Consider the following 20986-nt stretch of genomic DNA (forward strand, 5'->3'; position numbering starts at 1 on the left):
ACACACACACACACACACACACACACGTATAATTCAAAAGTCCTTCATACTTTAGCTGCCTTTAAAAAAATAGACCAATAACAGAATTTCCAAAAACAATTCAAAGTTACATGGTAGAAAGTAATAATTTCACTAATTAGCATCAATTCAGCACTCACCCCATCTCTTGGCCTATTCCTTTTGCATTAAAAATCATCCAAGCCTATTTACAAATATGATATAGAAAACTGGCTAGTTTTTCCTTTCAAGAATTGGGGTGTGTGCTATATCTGAAAGAGCTTGATTTCTCTCCTCACTTATTTTACAGGTGGATAATCTACCAATCAAGTCAAAGGTTTCTATTTAATACATGATTTATGGTAATGCTTAGAACCAAAATAATGTTCTTTCTGAAGTATTCCCTGCATTTGATATCCATTATCTGTATGTGAAGTCTAATTGTGGGTGGTAATCCTATGAGATTGATTGGCGTTATTTACAGATTAGTGGCTGCAAAAGGAGGGTCCACTGAGGAAAGAGGCATGTCCCTCAGAGGACATAAAGGTCCACAAATAATAACATACTGCAGATCCCGAGTCACGAGATGGTTAGGCTGGCCTCGACCAGGACCAGGGCCTTCTCAGTACTGTCCCCGACCTGGTGGAATGCTCTGTCTCAGGAGACTAGGGCCCTACGGGATTTGTCATCTTTTCGTAGGACCTGCAAGACAGAGCTGTTCCGCTTAGCCTTTGGACTGACGCAGTCTGACCCCGGGGTTACCCTCCCCTAAGGTGTTATCTTATAATGGTTTTATCTTACTTGTAGATTTTTAATTTTAAAATGGAATTTTAACATTGTATTAATCTGCATTTTAATTGAATTGTTTCTTTTATACCTGCGTTGATATTGTTAGCCGCCCTGAGCCCGGTCTTGACTGGGAAGGGCGGGGTATAAATAAAATATTATTATTATTATTATTATTATTGACACTCACCCAATGAACTTATGGCTGGGTTGTCCTTTAAACCACATACATCCCTCTTCTCTGCTGATTCTCTTTACCACTGCCTCCTCTGCATTAACATCTATGAGCAGCACTTTCTGTTGATCACATCATTTGACCACTCACCGCCATGTGTTACGTGGGACTCAAGACAATTTAAAAGCATTCATGAGGTGGGGTTGATGTCTCACAAGAGCTAGCCGAGCTTAGCCCCCCCTGCCCTCCAGTGACAACAAGAATAAGGTCTCTATGGGACCACCCAAATATGTGCAGGGCTAGCTCACATGACCTCACAGCTGCCCCAACATGCTTTTAATGATTGAGGGGATCACCTGACCTCCTAGTGGAACATTATATCAATGCACAGAATTACCCATTCAGAAGAGCTGCTTCCCCCATCCCTGGTTGCCTGCTTGCGGTGAACGTATCAAAGGGTGACATCTTGCTGCAAAATCACGTCCAGCCCTAGTCTGAGCAGCCGGAATGGGTTGAAACCAGGCACAGAAGGGCAGAAAGTTGACAGCAACGGGCACCGGAGGAAAACACACAGCTCCCAACAGCCAGCACAATCATCTACTCCTTTTCTCTTATTAATCAGACACTAGTACCGGTATTGATTTTGTAACAGGTAGTCACACTGCAGCTGCAGAAGATCAGCACAATATTTTCAGCAGTCTTGCACGCTTTGAAATACCCTAACCTACACACACACACCCCGGAACATGGCATGATTTATTTTAAACATATATATTCATGCTTTTCTCAAAAATAATAAAGCAGTATCAATAATAAAGCAGCCTGCCTTTCCAAGATCTCTGAATCTGTGTCAAGCAAAACAGGATTCTGTACAACAAATCACGTACCACTTTTTTTTGCCAACATAACACTGGCATCTAGAGCCATGCTCAAGAGCTACTGCTCAAAAAGGAAAAACCACTTTGTCCGATTTACCCATGCAAAACTTTTGAAGAATCCTGCTCCTCAATTAATCGCACAGCAACCATGCACCCACAACCACAGCCACACTTTGCAATAAAAAGATCCAAGTTACGGTACTTGTTCCAAGTCCTTGCTAGCCAAAAATGAGTGGACCTCATCAGTTCTCATGCGATACATGGTCACACTTACTTTTTCCAGGCAGTCACTGACAGGGCAGTCTTGAGCAGGTCGGGCGCCTTGGCGCTGAGGGGCGGAGATCGCTCTGGCGCCCCCGCCCTTGCAGGGCGCAGCATGGTTTCTGCACAGTGCCCCGCCTACCGGCCCGGCGCCCTAGCACACCACACCACCGGGGCTCTACCTAGAGCCGGCCCTGGTCACTGACCATGTAGTTTGCTATTTCTGACAGCAGCAATAGCTGCCAACAGCAAGGAGTGTTCTAGAGCCCTGGAACATTAAGATTTTATAGTTGTATGGCATCATGGGTGCCTGTTAACATCCCATAAGCACCCATCTAAATGGGGCAACAAATATATGACAATTATGACAATACTTCCAATCAGGGTGGATAAAAATCAATGATTTAAAAGTAATACTGTAATTTAAAAAGTATGATTTTTAATTTACATCAGTTTTTTAAAAAATAAAATGCTTTTGGAGGAAAAATATTTCTAAAGATAGTTTTCTGTGTAAGTTACATTATAGTCCAAAGACTATTCACCAGGAAATAAGGATTTGTTTTAAGTTTTTCATGTGTGCTAAAACTCAGTCTAAGTTTTCTTTTTAAAAAAATGTTTAACCACATCAGTTAACAAACGTGGATACATATGCTATAATGTTATTGTTTTAGTTAAATAAATTGTTTAAATTGTTATTAAGGAAATAATTATTTTTCTCCTTCCAATAAAGTACAGCAGAAAAGGTGTCCGAATATAAACAGTTAACTTATTAAACCTTACAATGATTTCATAATTATCTGTCTATGTATTTCTAAGAGTATAACCAAATCAGTAATTTTTGATACAACTATAAAAACTACTCTGAACATTTATTATTCCAAAAGCAAAACCTTCATCTGGTTTTCAATATCAAGATTATTCCAGCTAGAATGAGCCTTTCTGTAAAAAACAATGATTTAAATAAAGTCTTACTGACTAGTGATTTAAATCATGATTTAAATTGATTTCATTTAAATCAAATCCACCCCACTTCCCATTTTAAAATTTGGAGTAAACACAAGGAGAAGAAATAGACAAACTTTGGCAATTGTTGTTGTTTTTCTTCAAGACCTTAAGAAAAAAAATCACAAGGTAGCATTTGCACTAGTTCAATGTAAGCATGTATTTACAACTGGGTGGCTTTGGTTGTGACACTTCAGCATCCATGAGAAGGCAATCCATCTCTGAGTGAAGAATTCCTGCCTCTGCATTGCTTCCATAGCCAGCCGAAAATAATTCACTCACATTGTCAAACTACTCTTGTGAGTTTTGAAAAGGCGGCACTGGAAAGGCTTAAAAATGGTGAGGAGAAGAGACAGAATTGTGACTGAACATACATCATTATTCACAGACTGGGAAGGAGTCTGAACGTTATTCTGGACTCCAGCAAGCACGCCTGCAGTTATAGGAAAAAGATAATTATCCTGGACCTGCATAATCCAGACTAGGATCCATTTATCCCCGCTCCCAATGTAGTGAGTCCCCCCATGAAACCATGGCAGCCTTCAGCTCATTGAAACAGCCTTCAACGTCTCCCCGACCAACTGGCCAGTACAGTCAAAGCCTGAGGCAGCTCCATGTGATTTTTTCCTTTCCTCTGCCTACTTTCTCTTCCTAACTGAGAGATGCAGTGCCTGAGGCAGCCTCAGTTCTTCTTCTGAAGTCTACCTCCTCCTTGCATCAGAGCCGCGGGTCCTAAGCCTGCCTCCAACAGCCCTTTCCCTTTAATGTTGAGATCCATGATAAGCCAGAGTTAAAATAAAATTCTAGGCAATCCTATTATAGTTGCAAGTATCTCGGGGGAGGGGGGGACACAAGTGCAAATTACAAGTCTCCTGACCAACAAGAAAGCCTTTCTTAACCTTTCTATGAAGAGAGGCTCGTTGTGTTTTAATTGTTGCAACCCGTCCTGGGACCTCAGGGTGAAGGGTGGAATTATTATTATTATTATTATTATTATTATTATTATTATTATTAACGCTTTTAACCATGGTGGCTGCAACATGGCCCCAGTTCTGTGTGGAATTACCTCAGCTGACATACAGACATAGAAGAATTCGCTCGCTGGTTTCAACCCAAAACAGCAAAAAATGAAAGCTGGGCGATGGGCAATTTTATCCACTCAGCATGTGAGGATGCCTTTTAAAGCCAAACAATTTCTCTCCTTTTTTTATTTCTCTCCCTCCAGCCCGCTTCAGTCACATATTTTCTCCTCTCTCTTTCTCTCTCTGATTTTTTGCCAAGTCAAACGCTTGCCAAAACCTGCACTGGGCTGAACAAGAATGCTTAACGTGGCTTAGTCCTGTAATAAAAAGGAATTAAACTGTATGCTAATAAAGGGGAGGGAGGTTGCTAGGCAACTGCAACGGGGAGGGGGGGGTAGAGAAAGCTGCTTTTGTTTTGAACTCTGCCACCTCTGAAGGGTTAAACAAACAAAAAACCTGCTCATTTTCTCCCTGATGCTTTAAGTAAAGATGCGGAAATGTTCTACAGCGAAATGCAGGATGGCTAGGCCCCAAGAACAAGGTCCTATTTACATAAAATGCCATCCCCAAGGGCGATCAACAAACATGGAGGCTATTTGAATGTCACGGTGGTGGTAAAACACGTTTGACTCTCAGCCTATTCAGACGCCTCGGCCTCCACAGGGAGGCTGCCAGAAGTGACATGGAAAAAGCGCAAGTTCTGAAAACTGCATGCCACATCACGGACACCCGGTGGTCTCAGAGGCTCCCATGTCTACAGGAGTAGCCATCCACCATACAGGGTCCTCCTCTCCACATGATAAGCCAGTTTAAATCTTGGACTACATCTGCACTATACATTTAAAGCACTCTAATGCTACTTAGCTGGTGGCGCTGTGGGTTAAACCACAGAGCCTAGGGCTTGCCGATCAGAAGGTCGGCGGTTCGAATCCCCGCGACGGGGTGAGCTCCCGTTGCTCCTGCCAACCTAGCAGTTCAAAAGCACGAAGTGCAAGTAGATAAATAGGTACCGCTCCGGCGGGGAAGGTAAACGGCGTTTCCGTGCACTGCTCTGGTTTGCCAGAAGCGGCTTTGTCATGCTGGCCACATGACCCGGAAGCTGTACGCCGGCTGCCTCGGCCAGTAAAGCGAGATGAGCGTCGCAACGCCAGAGTCGTCCATGACTGGAGCTAATGGTCAGGGATCCCTTTACCTTTACTTTTAATGCTACTTTTAACTTCATGGATTGACACCTGGGAACTGTAATTTGTTAAGGGCACTGAGAGTTGTTAGGAGGCCCCTCAATAGAGCTGCAGTTCCCAAGGAAGAAGGACTGGCTGTTAAAACCACTCAAGGAACCATAACTCTGTGAGGGGAATGGGGTCTTCGAACAACTCCCCAAACCCTTAACAGTTCATTGGGGGAAGCCATGTCTGATAAAGCAGTAAGATAAGGCAGCTCCCGCCCACAGGCTTACATCTAGAAGACATGGCACAAGTGGAATGAAAAAAATATTGGACACTACTATTTCTTGGTTAGAAGGTCTTGCAGTGACCAGATTTCAAATTGCTGGTCTTTCAGAAGCCCAGTTCACATGGGCGTAAATCAATGCATGGCAAAATTTGCCTTAGAATGCAGGGAATTTTTATATTGTATTCAGGCCACCTTTAATTACATGGTCAGTTTTTTGAAGATAGCAGTTGTGGCGTGGGGAGAAGAGAGAAGAACGTCTTAAGTCAGAAACGATAGCTGCAGAGGAAAATGTGATATGCGATAATCAAGTAACACTTTAATTTTGTCCCCAAGCATTAAAAGGTTCTATGGCAAACAATCCTTAAGGATGAAACACCATACTCAGAAAAAGCACATAAAACAGGAAATGTGACTTCCTTGGTGATCATTCATATGACCCTTATGATGCATGACTAATTCATATATATGAAGAAATCCACATCTCTTCATTATAGTACAAACTAAAGTCTCCTTTCAGCTTCAAAACAGATACATTTAAGGGTATTTAAGGGTCAGATTTTTGTCGCTTGCTTAAATTAAAAATCAACGTTTCCTTATATTAATTGTGATTGTGTAGTTATAGTCCTGGTCATTTGATTTATCACACACTGCATTTTCCACAAATACAGTGGTTGCAATCCTATATCCTCTTACCAGGGAGTAGGTCCAACTGAAAACAATGGGACTTAATTATGAGTAGACATATATTAGATTACACTGATTGTACTGAAAGCAATTCATATAAAATCAAGTGACAACAATCTAAATAAAATATCAGCACAAATTATTTAGCTATTAAAAATGCATTACACCACTGACAACCCAAGTGTTTATCAAAAGTTTAAGCATAAAATATACCTATATAGCCTATTGAATAGGTCAATTAACAGTATCTAATTTCAATAACATCAGTAAGCAATCCACTCATCAATTAACAACAACAACAGCTAACTCAAATAAAAACTGCAGGGGGGAGGGAATGTACAACTAAGAAAATTTAACTATTTTTAGCACCACACTTCAGCCAACCCACAAGCACAGCAAAGATAAAAGGCAACCAGAAACCACACTTTTAGTCTGCACACACAAACACAAAATCAATCACAATCTCACCTCTTGCCCCAAAAGAAAAGGGCATTTACAGAATTGTAGAGCTGGAAGGCACCTAAGGATCATCTTGTACAACCCCCTGTAATGCAAGAATCAAAATCCTGATCTTCCAGCTGCTACCCTTAGACAAGAGCTCCAGAAGGGCCTTCTACATTGCCCCCTAGCTCAGCCCCTTCAGCACCCACTTGGCGGGGTAGCAGGAGAACCTCTTTGCACCCTTCCACCATTTGGTGGAACTTTGCCCAATTTGGCATCACGGGTCAAAACTGCACTGATCTGGGTGATTCTGAAGGGATTGTTGCCCAATATGGCATGGCAAGTCACAACTGTGCCAATGTGTATGCCTCACAAGATGTCATTGCCTAACTTGACACAAGAGTTCCTGACGTAGGATGAAGCAGTCTCCTTCTGTGCTTGGATGCCATACTCCATTTTGAATCAAGATGGCAGACCACGATGGCGTGACCGTTAAAAATAAGGTTTTCCAAGCTGGAAGAGGCAGTTTTCACTTACAATCAGATGTCATGGGATGCAATGAGCCAGGCGTCAGTGTGTGTGTATTTGTGTGTGCGTGCGCACGCAAGCAGTCCCAAAACTCACACATTACACTATCCATTTTTAAAAAACACAATATTATTTTAGTTTCTTCAAGTTCCTAAACAGTGCCAGGCACTCTCTGCTAATCTGAACTGGAATTAGCCAAAAGAATGTCATTTGTTTCCCCGTACCAGACGTTCACTTCTTGCTATGGCTGCTGTCCATTGTGCTGTAAATCTATCCCTAAACTATTCTCTCAACTTTCAGGATGCTACGTGCAACGTTACATGTGAATAATCTTAACTGCAAAGTAACTTCATTTTCCCCCCCCCCCCAAACTGCTTTTATGGCCCAGCTTACTTTTCTTATCTTATTCATCCATAACAATCCTACAAAAGACAGCCTCTGATATTCACATTTTGCAGGTTAGGAAACAAAACTTGAGAAGAGGCTAAGAGTCTTCCAACAAGCACACCTATGGAAGCTTAGCTCTGGATCCCGTTTTATTGCACTTCCCTTCCAGTTCACAGAGGAAAATATGAGTTAACAGTTTTATGACAGCTCTATGCATATGCCATTCAGATATTCCTTTAATTTTCATTCATCACATTTGCATCCTGCCCTTCTTAAAAGGTAGCAGACAAAGGAGATATTCCAAGTGCCATGAAATAAAGGCAGAAACAGATTTGTTTTGTTCTTGGGAGCCCTTCCACTGCAAAGGGAACATCTGGAGTTGGCAACCAAGCCGAGGTCTCTGAGTGAAGGAACAATAGCTTCATCAGGAACCTAGTGCTTATCAAAGTGCTCTTTAAATAGTAATAATAAAAAAGCTTGCTACAAACAGACCTTATGTTGTTAGCCAGGAAAGATTGCCTTACAATGAAGGAGAAGGCTCCCACAGGGTCATCCTGGATCAAGGACTTAATGAAAATGTGTCACTGTGGAGGACAGGAGAAAAATTGCCAAAAAGTTGAAGCAATCTGGAGGATCTTTTCCAAACTACCTTGGGAATGACACATAATCCATATATCTGGCCAAACCAGAGTCAGACACATAAATTTAATATAAAAAAGGCAAGGAGCAGCAACAGATAAGAGCTGGCAATGTAACAAACTCACCCATCATATTTTAACATCAAACAAATGAAGTCATAGACAAAAGAATATGCATACCAAATATACAAGGAGGATGAAGAAAAGCCATGAAAGAGGAAATTTGCTGTTCCCAAAAACTTGGAAATAGATCTTTGTGAGCTTAAAAAAAAAACCAACCACAAACGTATCTACCCAACAGAGCTATTTTTTGCAGTTACCATGTCAAAGCACAATGAAAGGTTGTTTGGTTTTAATCATTTAAACTTTTCAATTCATTTCTAAAGGTTGATGCCCATTGCATTTGTTCAGCAGTTCAGAAAAGACTAGAATACCCAAACTGAGATGAACGGAAATGTGGGGAGAGGAGTAACCTATATGAAAAATAGTTGTCAATGAAACATCCAAATAGAAATTCTAGGTTTCTTATTGTTTTTCATACATTTTTTTAAGAAAGAGGAAATACTAAAACTATCTATCTATGATAGCTCTTTCAAGAAGCTGTGACAACTTTAAACAATGAATTGATTCTGTTTGGGGTTCCATTTCTTGTTTTGTTTTGTTTTTTAAAGAAAAGCTGTCAAGGCAGACAATTTTATTAATGGACTTTTAATATGTTCCTTTCCTTCCAAGGGAAACTTAAGAATCTGGTCAAAATGTTACTTTAAAGAGTCATACTCCATAAATTACGCAATGGGCCCTATTAAATAAACCAGGGCAGAGGTAAACAACTGGAAGCACAGAACTAAGGCTGCAATCTTGGAACTGACCTAAAAGCAAGTCCTACTGAGCTCAGTGGGGCTTGCTTCTGAGAGATGCAGGTGGCGCTGTGGTCTAAAGCACTGAGCCTCTTGGGCTTGCCAATGGGAAGGTCGGCGGTTCGAAGCCCCGCGATGGGGTGAGCTCGCGTTGCTCTGTCCCAGCTTCTGCCAACCTAGCAGTTTGAAAGCATGCCAGTGCAAGTAGATAAATAGGTAGCAATGCAGTGGGAAGGTAAATGGCGTTTCTGTGCACTCTGTTTTCTGTCACAGTGTTCCGTTGCACCAGAAGCAGTTTAGTCATGCTGGCCACATGACTCAGAAAGCTGTCTGCAGACAAACGCCGGCTCCCTCGGCCTAAAAGCAAGAAGAGAGCCGCAACCCCATAGTCGTCTTTGAATTGACTCAACCATCTGGGGTCCTTTACCTTTTACCTTACTTCTGAGTAGATGTGTGTATGATAGCATGGTTAAATGTGTAACCCATGGGTCACTGACCTCGGCAAGACACACATTAGCGGCTTAAAAAGCATCAAGGTCATTTCCCCCTGCTGCATTTCAAGACATATTTGCACCTTGCTATACACACCAGTGATGGGGTGGGGATGCCTTTACCTGATCTGTGTCACCTGTTTGGTTTCCCTTGCCCTTACAACACCCCCCAGAACTCAGTGAAACTTCTCTGCACATGCACCAGGGCTCTCGTACACACTTCACCTTAACCGTAGTTTATGTTTTCAAATCAGATTGAAGCTGGTTTGAGGGAAAACACATTGAAACAGCAGGATTTCTCAAGAAGCTATGGGACAGATATGGCTAACCTCATGTGGACACAGCTTCAGGGACTGGTGGTAGATTCACACGGGAGCCAGAGCAAACGGTGATGTGTACACAGCCGCAAGAGGATTTGCTGTTTAAGTCACTACTTTGAGAGCCTTAATTGTCTGTTCTAACACAGAGATCCTTCAACCAAATAGTCACAGGTCAAAGAACATGAGCTTTGCAAAGCACTCATTAAACAAATGTGTGCCATGTGGCTCCAGCTCGTCTTGTATTTCGCCCAAGTTCCAGAACATGCTTGAAAAGACTCAATTATGGATAGGGGTGGGTGATATCTGGTTTTCAACATTGTGATATATCACCAGCTAAACCGATACACATCACAAAGTCTGAAATAAGGATGGAGCTATGTAGAGGCATTGGCTTCGTGATTTTTCCCACATTGTGATTTTTGCATAGCACACACAGAGACATCGTGATTTGCAATATATTGCTAGGTCAACATTTTTGAAACAAATATCATAACTAGGATCCTATTTATGGGTGGATCCTAGAAAGAGAAAGAAAAAAATGCAGGGGACAAAGGAAAGATGAAACTGTCCCACCGATTCACAAAGTCACTGGTCAGTACTAGCTGGTCAACTGAATTAAACTGATTGGATCAGAGTGGGCACCCCTTTTCTCTCTCTCCCAAAGGTCATATTCCCCCAGGAATATGTGCAGATCTACTCAGAAATCACCACCACTAGATTAATAGGCGTTACTCTCAAATAAATACACAGAAAGATTTTGGGTGTTGTTTTTTTTAAAAGAACAGACCAATACGGCTACTGTCCTAAGAAGCAAAAGAAAATAATTACTTTAGTGTGCTATACACACAGATTACCAGTAAACTGGGATTTTCCAAACTTTTCCCAGGCTCATTTTGTTTAGTAAACAAATCACCTTTGGAATCTGCCAAGCTTACCTGATATTGTATTTGTAGTTGGCACCATTTGTTGTTACTAATGAGATTATGGAATGGAAAAATCCCATGGAAAAATCAAAGCCCTGGAAAATTTGCCACTTTGGGAAATTTGACACCCCACATCACAGCACATAGCAGAACAGAATGGTCCTAAAGCAGCTGCCAGGGGTGATTCCCCACTTCCCCGGAGGTATAAAACAAGGAGGAATGTTTAAGAAAAACCATTTTTCTCAAAAGAAATACCAGCCCTTTCAATTGTTCTGAAACTACACAGGAAGCAGAGAGAGGGAAACACTTTCAAAAGCCAGTAAGAATAAGGAGGAAGCAGCAGGAGAACAAGAACTCAGTTGGGATAGAAGAATGAAGGCAGCTTCAGGAGACTTTGGGGCAATGAAATGAAAGTTGAGGCCACTTGCAGTCCCTGGTTCACCTGTTGCCCACTTGGGGATTAGGTGCCACCAAAGTTCTGGAACCCTACGCATTTTCATTAGTGAGTAAATTTCACTGAAGAAAATTGGAACTGTGTTGGCATGCCTCTGTCTTGAGAGAGAATGGGGTGCACCTCCAGGTCTGAAGACAAACTGCTGTGTTAACAACACTGAAGTGACCTCCCTGGACATTGTGCTTGGAGGTCCCCAAGACTCTCCTCTTGGCCTGACTGATGTGGTCCAAAGGACAGCAGAGCAATACACTTGGCACTAGGAGTCACCAGAAGGAGTCACACAAAGGCACCATCCAACCATCTTAGGGACTCTACTCCGGATTTTTGTCGAGTATATTCCTTAGCCTTTTCTTCTCCCGAAGGTGTTCTGCAAGGCAGTGGACTTGCTTTCAGATAAAATCCTCAATGCAAAGTGGATGTGACAACATGCAGTACTGAGTCCACAGTCATCTCCCTATAAGGTAGGGGGGGAGCGAAGGCCAATTTAAACATGGGTGGGTGGGTGGGTGCGATAGAGGAGCGGGGAACCACCGGCACGCTGGCCTGATTTGGCCCACATGGCGACCTTGGCCAAGCCGTGCCCATCTGCCCCACACCTGATGCCAGTAAAGGGGAGGCTTGCATGAAAGGGGATTTGTAGGTACCACTGATCAGCTATGCCTGCAAAGCCCCTTACACCGTGTGCCCCTCGCTGATTGTCAATGGTTCGTAAGTCTGTGTGGTGTTTCCCAGACCTTCTCTCCAGCCCCTAGAACAGCACTTCCCAAGCGTCTTTGCAAACATCCCTTGAAAGAAAGAAAGAAAGAAAGAAAGAAAGAAAGAAAGAAAGAAAGAAAGAAAGAAAGAAAGAAATGCAGCATTTGTAAAAGCAGCACTTTTTTATTTTTTATTTACTTTACAGAGGAAACAAGTTTGCATTCAAAACAATTGTGGGATCAATCGTTAACAGTATCCCCAACAGCACAGCCCCACCAAAGGGCAGGACAAAAGCCTTTCCTATTTCTCTTGTGCAAGCTTACACATTACCATAGTCATAAACCTCAGGGGTGTTAAGGGCACTGAATTATGAACAGATTACCAACTCAAGTGAACACAGCCCTGGGTCCCTGAAAAGATTTGTCTCCGAGAGTTAAAAAAAAAAATCTGTGTTTTGACTTCACTTAGGTAGCGGCCTTAAATACTTCCTTGGAACAGAACTAAACTACCGGTACCACCAGCATCAATAGAGTTTGCTCCTACATGTTTTGGATTGCAATATTTCACGCATGTGCAAAGATCCATTGATGCCCCTTGAACAGAAAGCCACACACACCAAAAAGCCATTAGTGGTTAAATATTAATTCTGGGAATGATCTAAAGGAAGATGTCGCCATCTGTTATTGAGTGATAACTTTCAACGAAGGAATTCTTTTTTTAAAAAAAGTGACTCGAAAGGCAAAAGTTAAACTGTCCACTTCATTTCTGATCTTCTGGCACACTGACCAGACATCTGCCCTACTACAATCAAGTATTTTATAGCCACAGTTAATGCTTGTGGGGGTGTTGTCTTTTTAAAGTGATACAGTGAAAGCTGTGTGTCAAAAATGGGGAAATGCTAGAAGATTGCTAAGATTAAAAGATCACAGCACTCTAATCGTATCACCAGCTGTGAGCCTAATGAACTAAATTTAAGACAGCCATTATCTCCAGAGGGTAAAAAAAATGGTCATTGCTCATCTTCATGGGCTAATTAATTTAGATGTATGCTTATTTACAGCTGTCCACTGCCAAGCATTGCAACTGTCCTTCAAGACAGTTCAACGGGCACAGAACATGACAAAAACATTTTGATGAGGCTGACTTGCAACCAGAGTCTGTGCTGACTTGTTATAGCCTTCAGAGGTTGATCTGTAAAAGCTCTGCACCTCATAACAGCACATATCTAAGAAACCAGTTCCTCTCCTATGCCCATGCAAAATATCCACCACAGACCAATACCATCCCTCTGAGCCATGTGTCATTTCAGCCTTGCCAATGAAAAGTCCACAAAAATTAGCTATGCTACACACAATATTATTAAGCTGGGACATCTCAAGAGCCTGAAATAAAAGCGACAACACTTCCTCAAATTTGGAGGAAGTTTTCTGCCTGAAGACCTGGTGGGTACAAGTCTGTGCAGAAATCACCTCCTACCAATTATGTAATTCTGTCTTGAGATTCAAAACCCAAACTTAAGCATTCAGAAGCGCCGCATATTCTGCTATTAGGATTCAACAATGTGTGGATAGCTGTGAGGCTTAACAGCTCTCATTTTCAAAATGCATGTCTTTTGGGTGTTGTTGCTGTTTTTATGCCCTGCTTGTAAGCTTCCCACACACATCTCACTGGTCTGGTCCCAGGCACAGCTGGGGTGGGGTGGGGGGAATGCTAGACTAGTGTGACATTTTGCTATCTTGTTCTGTCCTAAATTTTTCCAGTAAGTTGCCTAAGCAAAGTCCTGTTGACACAGCCCAATCTTGATGAGTAAAATGCTAGGCTGAGGACAACAGACATGTGGTCAACCCAGTTTTACTCCTAGCCAGCTGAGAACACTGCCAAAGCCTGCAATCTTAATCACACATACCTGGGAGTAAGGAGCACTGAACTCAGTGGGGCACATTTCCAAGAAAATACACAAATGATTGCATTGTAAAATCCATACACTGAGTAGCACAGGGAGGTGCAGAAGGCATTCCCCCCCCCCAAGCAACTACCACCTCAAGATTCCAAAGCAGGCATCCCCAAACTTTGGCCCTCCAGATGTTTTGGACTACAATTCCCATCATCCCTGACCACAGGTCCTGTTAGCTAAGGATGGGAGGTGTAGGCCAAAACATATGGAGGGCCGAAGTTTGCGAATGTCTGTTACAAAGTAAGGAAATACTTTGTGCTGGTCACCAGCCAACGACTTTTTCTACCTGCCCTTCCCAAACCATTACTTTGGGAACAGCAGAAGCAGCTGGGAAGAGAGGAGTTGGGGATGTTTTTTAAGAAATATGTTATAAGTTGTGTGTCCTTGTTTCCTTTTATATGGTTTTGTATGTTTGGGATTTTTATGCACTGTGACTTGCAGTTATTTTTATTGAGTAGCAATTGTTTATTGTAATGGATAAGTGTAAACTGTTTATTATTTGCTGCTATTTAATTTTACTGTTTACTATTATATTCTAATGGATTGTTGAATATTGCTTTATTTGATACAAGTTGTCAATTTTAAAGTTATTGTGACTTTATTGTATTCGATCAGATTGTTATTACGTGTGAGATCTTTGTTGTCTATTTTGTTGTTTCTTCAGCTTATAAACTGCCTTGTGTATAGTATTATAGAAAGGCGGTACAGTCATACCTCAGTTCTCAAATGCCCCGGAACTTGTACGTTGCGACTCCCGAACGACTGAAAACTGGGAGTGGGTGTTCTGATTTTCAAATGTTCTTTTGGAAGGCGAACGTCCGGCAGGTCTTCCACGTCTTCTGATTGATTGCAGGAGCTTTCTGCAGCCAATCAGAAGCCGTGCTTTGGAAGTTGAAAGTTTTGAAAGTCAAATGGAATCTGTTCGACTTCCGAGATACGACTGTATACAAATTAGAAGTGGAATGAAAGTGTCTATGGCAAGCCAGCCATGTTGGTGGGAGCCTCAAATTTGGGGAAGGAAAATATATGGTTATCAGCATCCTTTGCACTTCCTCAGTTGAAGGAGATATACACAAAAGTTTAAGAACTTAATGGGCAATTTCAGCTCACTAGGGCAGGAGATAGCAAATTCAGAAGCACCTTTTAACTCCTGACACACCACTGTAGAAGATCCAATTTTAAGAATGGGGAAAAGACACCTGTGTACTGGATGGCTTATGGCTGCTTCACATTTTATATCAGGGTTGGGAGCCTTTGTCTCTACAAATGTTATTGGGCTACAACCCTAATGATGAGAGGTGATGGAATCCAACATCATCTAGAGCAGTGTTTCCCAACTTTGGGCCTCCAGCTGTTTTCGGACTACAATTCCCATCATCCCTGACCACTGGTCTTGCTAGCTAGGGATGATGGGAGTTGTAGTCCAAAAACAGCTGGCGACCCAAGGTTGGGAAATGCTGATCTAGAGGACCAAAGGTTCCCCATCCCTACCTTATATAATGACCAGATTGGCTGCAGCCACATAATGCAGCAAGTATTAAAGTCAAAAGCATGGTTCCAGATATGCAGCAGACACATACATAAGGGACCACGGGCAATCTAGGTCCTTCAGAACAAATCCCCAAGTATTTCAGATGGACTGTGCCTGTCACTTTTATGATAGGAAGCACCAATGCAATTGATTGTTGCAAATAGCAGTCCTTAGCCCTTGCATAACAAAGCAAGAGTGGATAAATTCTACTGCGCAACAGTATGATTTTTCACAATACACTACCAATGACGAATCAAAAACTAGAGGGGAAAGGACTCAGGAAGTTGGCATCTCTAGAGATGTTTCGTTGGCCTTTTAAAATAAACATGAAAATAAATGATTAATCCCCTGCTCTAGGATAATCTGAAAGGAACCTTTCATGTGACCATCATCCTAGGGAAGAACATTCCAGACCTTCCCCTTCAATGTTCTGTATTTAGTTTGAGAGAGTTAAAAAAACAACAACACCCTCAGCAAGCTTTACTAATTCAAGATGGATGACATGTGTCTCACTTCTCAAATGCAGTATTCCCAACAAGTATCACACATTCTATCTATAAAGAGATTGGAAGGAAGCACCCTTGGGTGACATGCTAGACACTGCCCACTTTGGGCACTGCCCAGTTTTGACTTTGGCTGCAGGCACCAGTGGTATGCTATCCCCCCAATCACTTGACTTCTTTAAAAAAAATATCTGCCCCTGCATTATGGGAAACTGGTACACCCAACACTTACTCCTGAGCAATTGATTTAGGGGAGAACCAGTCAGGAAGAGCGTGCCAGATTCTGTTTTATACAATTCCATCCTGCATTAATCCACTTAATGGGAATGTTGATTGCAGTACTCTGGATTCAGCTCTTGGGGTCCCTTAAAAGGGCAGCCAGTTGCCAATTCAGGCCTCAGTCTAAATGGGAATAAGCGACTTATGTCACTTCCAGATGACCTGTTAACTGAGCACTTGCCTGATTTGTTTGCATGAGGTCTACAGGCAGGTTAGATGACCACAACTATTTGTGGGTGAACTGTGAGTTTCTTTGAGCCCTGGGTGACAGCCAAGGTGGATGTGTGAAGCCTTGCATGAGAGCCATGAGGCTGAGAGGGAAGGTGTATCCAAAAGGGTTTATATTGCTTATTTTGGAAATTTGCATTGATTTAACATGTTTATGTGCAACTGTGTATTTTTGTATATTTGTTATATGTTGTTAAGCTGCTTGTTTAGTTTAGTTTTTTTGGTACTACACACACACACACACACACACACACACACACACACACACCATACCTTAGTACAGAAATGGTTTAAATAAGTAAATCAAACTGAGCATTTGTTCCAATTTGTTTTGGAAAGGCTGGGTGATACTACCTCAAGCCATTGTTATCCCACTTTCAAGTGCATGTTGCCATCACTTTTTCCATCCAAAAATTCAGATTTTTTGAGGGGTAGCAGGAAGCAGAGTTTTTTTTTTAATGCAAGAGCATCAAATCAGCTGTCGTTGCACAACCAGGCCTTTGGCTGATTTATATTCTACAGCCTTTTAATATGTGCCTGTGGGAAGGAATGGTATAATATTCTATTATATAGAACTGTGTTCTATATAATATTTTATTCTGTGATCTGCCCTGAGCTTTTGAAGGGTGGTATATAACAAATTTAATAAATAAAAATAAATAAATTTTGCCAGTATGTGATTGACTCTCATCCCCGAATAGCAACATTCCAGAAGCACCCTTACTTTTTTTTTTAAAGGATGCTTACTGCACTGCTGGTGAAATTTTATTTAGAAATATACGTATTGAGAAATAGGTAGATGGGACAGAAAAGCACTATTTGGATTTGCTGACACAATCATCAAAAGTTTCTCTGCAATCTCTGCCTTTTGACCTCCAGATGAGGCTATAACTATATGTATCCAGAAGAGAATGAGAAACCAGAAATTCTGGTCTGCCAAAGGCTATCCCGTGCAGTCACAGGTGGCCAAAGAGCGATAGGCAAGAAATACAGGCCAAATTACAATGCCTGAATGCTTGGAGAACGGAGTTTTCCTTCCGTTGGGGAAAAGCAAGAGTGACAAACCCGTGGGTCTCCCAGAGTTGTTGAACTGCAGCTCCCATCAGCCTCGGCCAGCATGGCCAATGGCAAAGGATGGTGGGATTTGTAGTTCAGCAACATTTGGCGGCGGGGGGAAGGGGCACAGGCTAGTCACTCCCTTCTGCAGCCTGTGCAGCTTGGGCACTGCATTGTGGTCTTGCCTACGGATACCTGTCTACCTTTGGCAAAGCAGTATTAGCATAGGGGATATTCAGAGCTTAGTCTCTTTCATTACGCACACGCCCCGCGCGCGCACACACGTGGAAAGGCTCCAGTCTGTTTACAAGCAGGGAGCCCTGCCTCTCTTGATAACCAGCCACGGGAGAGGGGGAGAAAAAAACCCCCACTCTGCACATGCCCAGAGGCCCACATATCGCTCGAGCGCACAAGTCAAGCCTGCGGCCACCAAGGACTCCGGACACCTTGCACTGCTTGGCGACCGCAGCAGAGGCTCCTTGGGGTCCCAAGTTTCTTCCTCCCGGTTTCCAGGCGCCACAGGGCTCCTCGCGCGCCCTCCTCTGCCGCCCCCCTGCTCGAGGACACGACCGTACCTCTATGTCCACCGGGTCCCGGCTCAGCCAACGGGCCATACTCGCGCCAGCCGCGTCTGCCCTTTCGCCGCCGCCTTCCAGGAATCGTCCAGCGGGCGAAGCGAAAGCGCGACGCGGACCCAGCACGCCCAGCAACGCCCCCAGTGGGCGGACGCGGCGGAGATCTTCCTCGGGGCTGCCCCTCCGGCTCCGCAGCTGCCTCCCGGCTCGCCCTCTCCAGCCTCTTGGCTTTTTTTCTGCTGAGCTTGCAGGGAGGAAAACATTCAAACAGGGCCTTGCTTTAAAGAAGGGGTTTTTTTGGGGGGGGGGGGATATTGATTACTTAATTGCGTAAGCGTGTGCAGTTTGCAACAATGTAAGTAACATACACAAAAGGAAAGGATAAACGAAATACTGTAATCAAAGTTTTGTAAACTGGTGAGAGAGAGCGATGAAAAAGTTACAGTAAAAGGATATCTGACACTTGCATGTAGCATTTAGACTGGCGAACACAGATTAAATAGGAGTCTGAGGATTTCAGTGATTTGGTTGTGCATTTGGTTGTGCACATTTTCTTAATAATAATAATAATAACAACAACGCCAACAACAACAACAACAACAACAACAATAATAATAATAAATATTTATACCCCGCCCATCTGGCTGGGTTTCCCCAGCCACTCTGGGCGGCTTCCAACAGAAAATTAAAATAAAATAATCAATTAAACATTAACAGCCTCCCTAAACAGGGCTGCCTTCAGATGTCCTAGAATCATAGAATCATAGAGTTGGAAGAGACCACAAGGGCCATCCAGTCCAACCCCCTGCCGAGCAGGAAACACCATCAAAGCATTCTTGACATATGCCTGTCAAGCCTCTGCTTAAAGACCTCCAAAGAAGGAGACTCCACCACACTCCTTGGCAGCAAATTCCACTGCCGAACAGCTCTTACTGTCAGGAAGTTCTTCCTAATGTTTAGGTGGAATCTTCTTTCTTGAAATTTGAATCCATTGCTGGCACTCTGGAGCCCTCTAAAAGTCCTCTAAAAGTCTGGTAGTTATTTTTCTTTTTGACAACTCGTTGACAACTTTTTAATTCAAACATTGCCTTTCTAGGATTTTCTGGTGAGGGCGCAGTGCTGGATTAAACCCTGTGGAGGCCCCCAGGCAGTTGAAATCTTGCCCCCCCCTTCACAAATTATCTCCTAATAGTTTTTGTAATTTCTTTCAAGATCGAATCAATATTATTTTGATCTGTTGTCGGGCAAAAGAAGGAGGGATAAAACAACTTATGAAATATGCAGAAATGACAAAACTTACTGGAAAACAAAGATAACAAACTAATGGTTTACTGAATATTTACAAATGAATTGTAAACAGATAAGAACATTGGCTGGATTGTTGTAATAACTTGCAGTTTTATAAGTGTATATATTTAATGTAGATGCGTAAAGGTCATTTGGATATGCAGAAAATATTAAAAATAAATTTAAGAAACCACAGAAAGAGGGGAAAGTCAAGTTTTGAAATGTTAAAATGATTGTAAAATGACTGTAATGTATAAAATTAAAAATCATAAATAAAAAGACCTGTATATATTAAATTTGTTGAAAATTATTAAATAAATAAAAACTCGTAGAACTGGAAAGGACCACAAGGGTCACCCAGGGCTGGATTTAGATGAAGAGAGGCCCTAGGCTACTCCACTTGTGAGGCCCCTCCACATCCACCACCCTCACAACTAGAAGAAAATGGAAGAGTGTTATGAACAAAATTGAGTGAAGCCAAGGATGATGGCTGGTATTTAAAATACTTCCTTGGAACAGAACTAAACTACCACCAGATAACTGAAGAAGTGTGCATGCACACGAAAGCTCACACCAATGAAAAACTTAGTTGGTCTCTAAGGTGCTTCTGGAATGAATTTTTTAAATTTTGTTTCAGCAAAACCTTCAGTTAGGGAGCACCTACTGATCTGCGATAAAAATTAGTTAGTTGAGGCAAGCTTGCTGAGAATATTACGGTGAAAATCCACTAGCTCTGATTCAAGTTGCAAATAAAATAAAATAAAAGGGTTAGAAAGGAAATGACTGAGCGTACCAGCACTTTTAATGGGCAATTTGAGAATGGCTGTCAAATTAAATTTGTGCCCTGAGCATCACTTGCTGTTGTAAATATGATTGTGCATCAAAACTGATGGCGTTATCACTCAACCAGCTCTCACAGTATCACAGATGCTTGTTTTTTTTCAAACAAGGTTGTAAGCCAAGCGGAAGGCACACAGACATAAAATCCTCCTTTGGCTGTGTTCTTGATATGTGGAAGATAATAATAATAATAATAATAATAATAATAATAATAATAATAATAATAATAATTTATTTATTTATACCCCGCCCATCTGGCTGAGTCTCTCCAGCCACTCTGGACGGCTCCCAATTGAATATTAAAACAATACAGCATAAGAAGGAAAGGAAAGATTCCATTCCATTTGCCTGCTTATAGGAACTCCACGTCTCTATTGCTGTCAGATCTGCAAATGGAGGAAGGAGTTGGCAGAGATTCCTCCTCGTATCCAAATGGAGGAGCAACTTGGGATCCAAGCTTCTGCATGTGCATCTCCTCTCCTACTGAATGGAGACGGTATTTGGATGACCAGCTGAGGCAACTGGGGTCACCCCAACTCCCAAAATTGTAGGGTACAAGCTGTAAGTTGCTGGAAGCGAAGAACGGTCAATGAAAATTTCTGGCTGCAGATGATCAAGACTATCTTGTACTGCAAAGTGTACATACTAAGACGACATAGGTTTTTGTTTCTGCAAAACACAATGATATGTTATTGACAGAAGTGCCAGAAACCAGAATCATATTCAATTATACTGAAGATT

General features: G+C 42.2%; 1 protein-coding gene across 3 annotated transcripts in view; it reads right to left on the reverse strand.

Annotated features, from left to right (window-relative positions):
* DPYD (dihydropyrimidine dehydrogenase) overlaps positions 1-18251 on the reverse strand; it is a 520906-nt gene extending 502655 nt beyond the window's left edge. For 2 of the 3 annotated variants that reach the window (XM_088673792.1, XM_035123774.3), the window contains exon 1: positions 18119-18251. Coding sequence is in view for 1 of the 3 variants with exons in the window: in XM_035123774.3 (XP_034979665.2) it covers positions 18119-18157 (39 nt within the window). In the remaining 2 variants the exon portion in view is untranslated. Of the gene's footprint in view, positions 1-8105; positions 8180-18118 lie in introns of those variants that run through there. The other variant, XM_088673794.1, reaches the window with a different exon arrangement.
* Positions 18252-20986: the final 2735 nt, after the last annotated feature.

The sequence above is a fragment of the Zootoca vivipara genome, chromosome 7 (assembly GCF_965207765.1).
Source record: "Zootoca vivipara chromosome 7, rZooViv2.hap1.1, whole genome shotgun sequence".
NCBI lineage: Eukaryota > Metazoa > Chordata > Lepidosauria > Squamata > Lacertidae > Zootoca > Zootoca vivipara.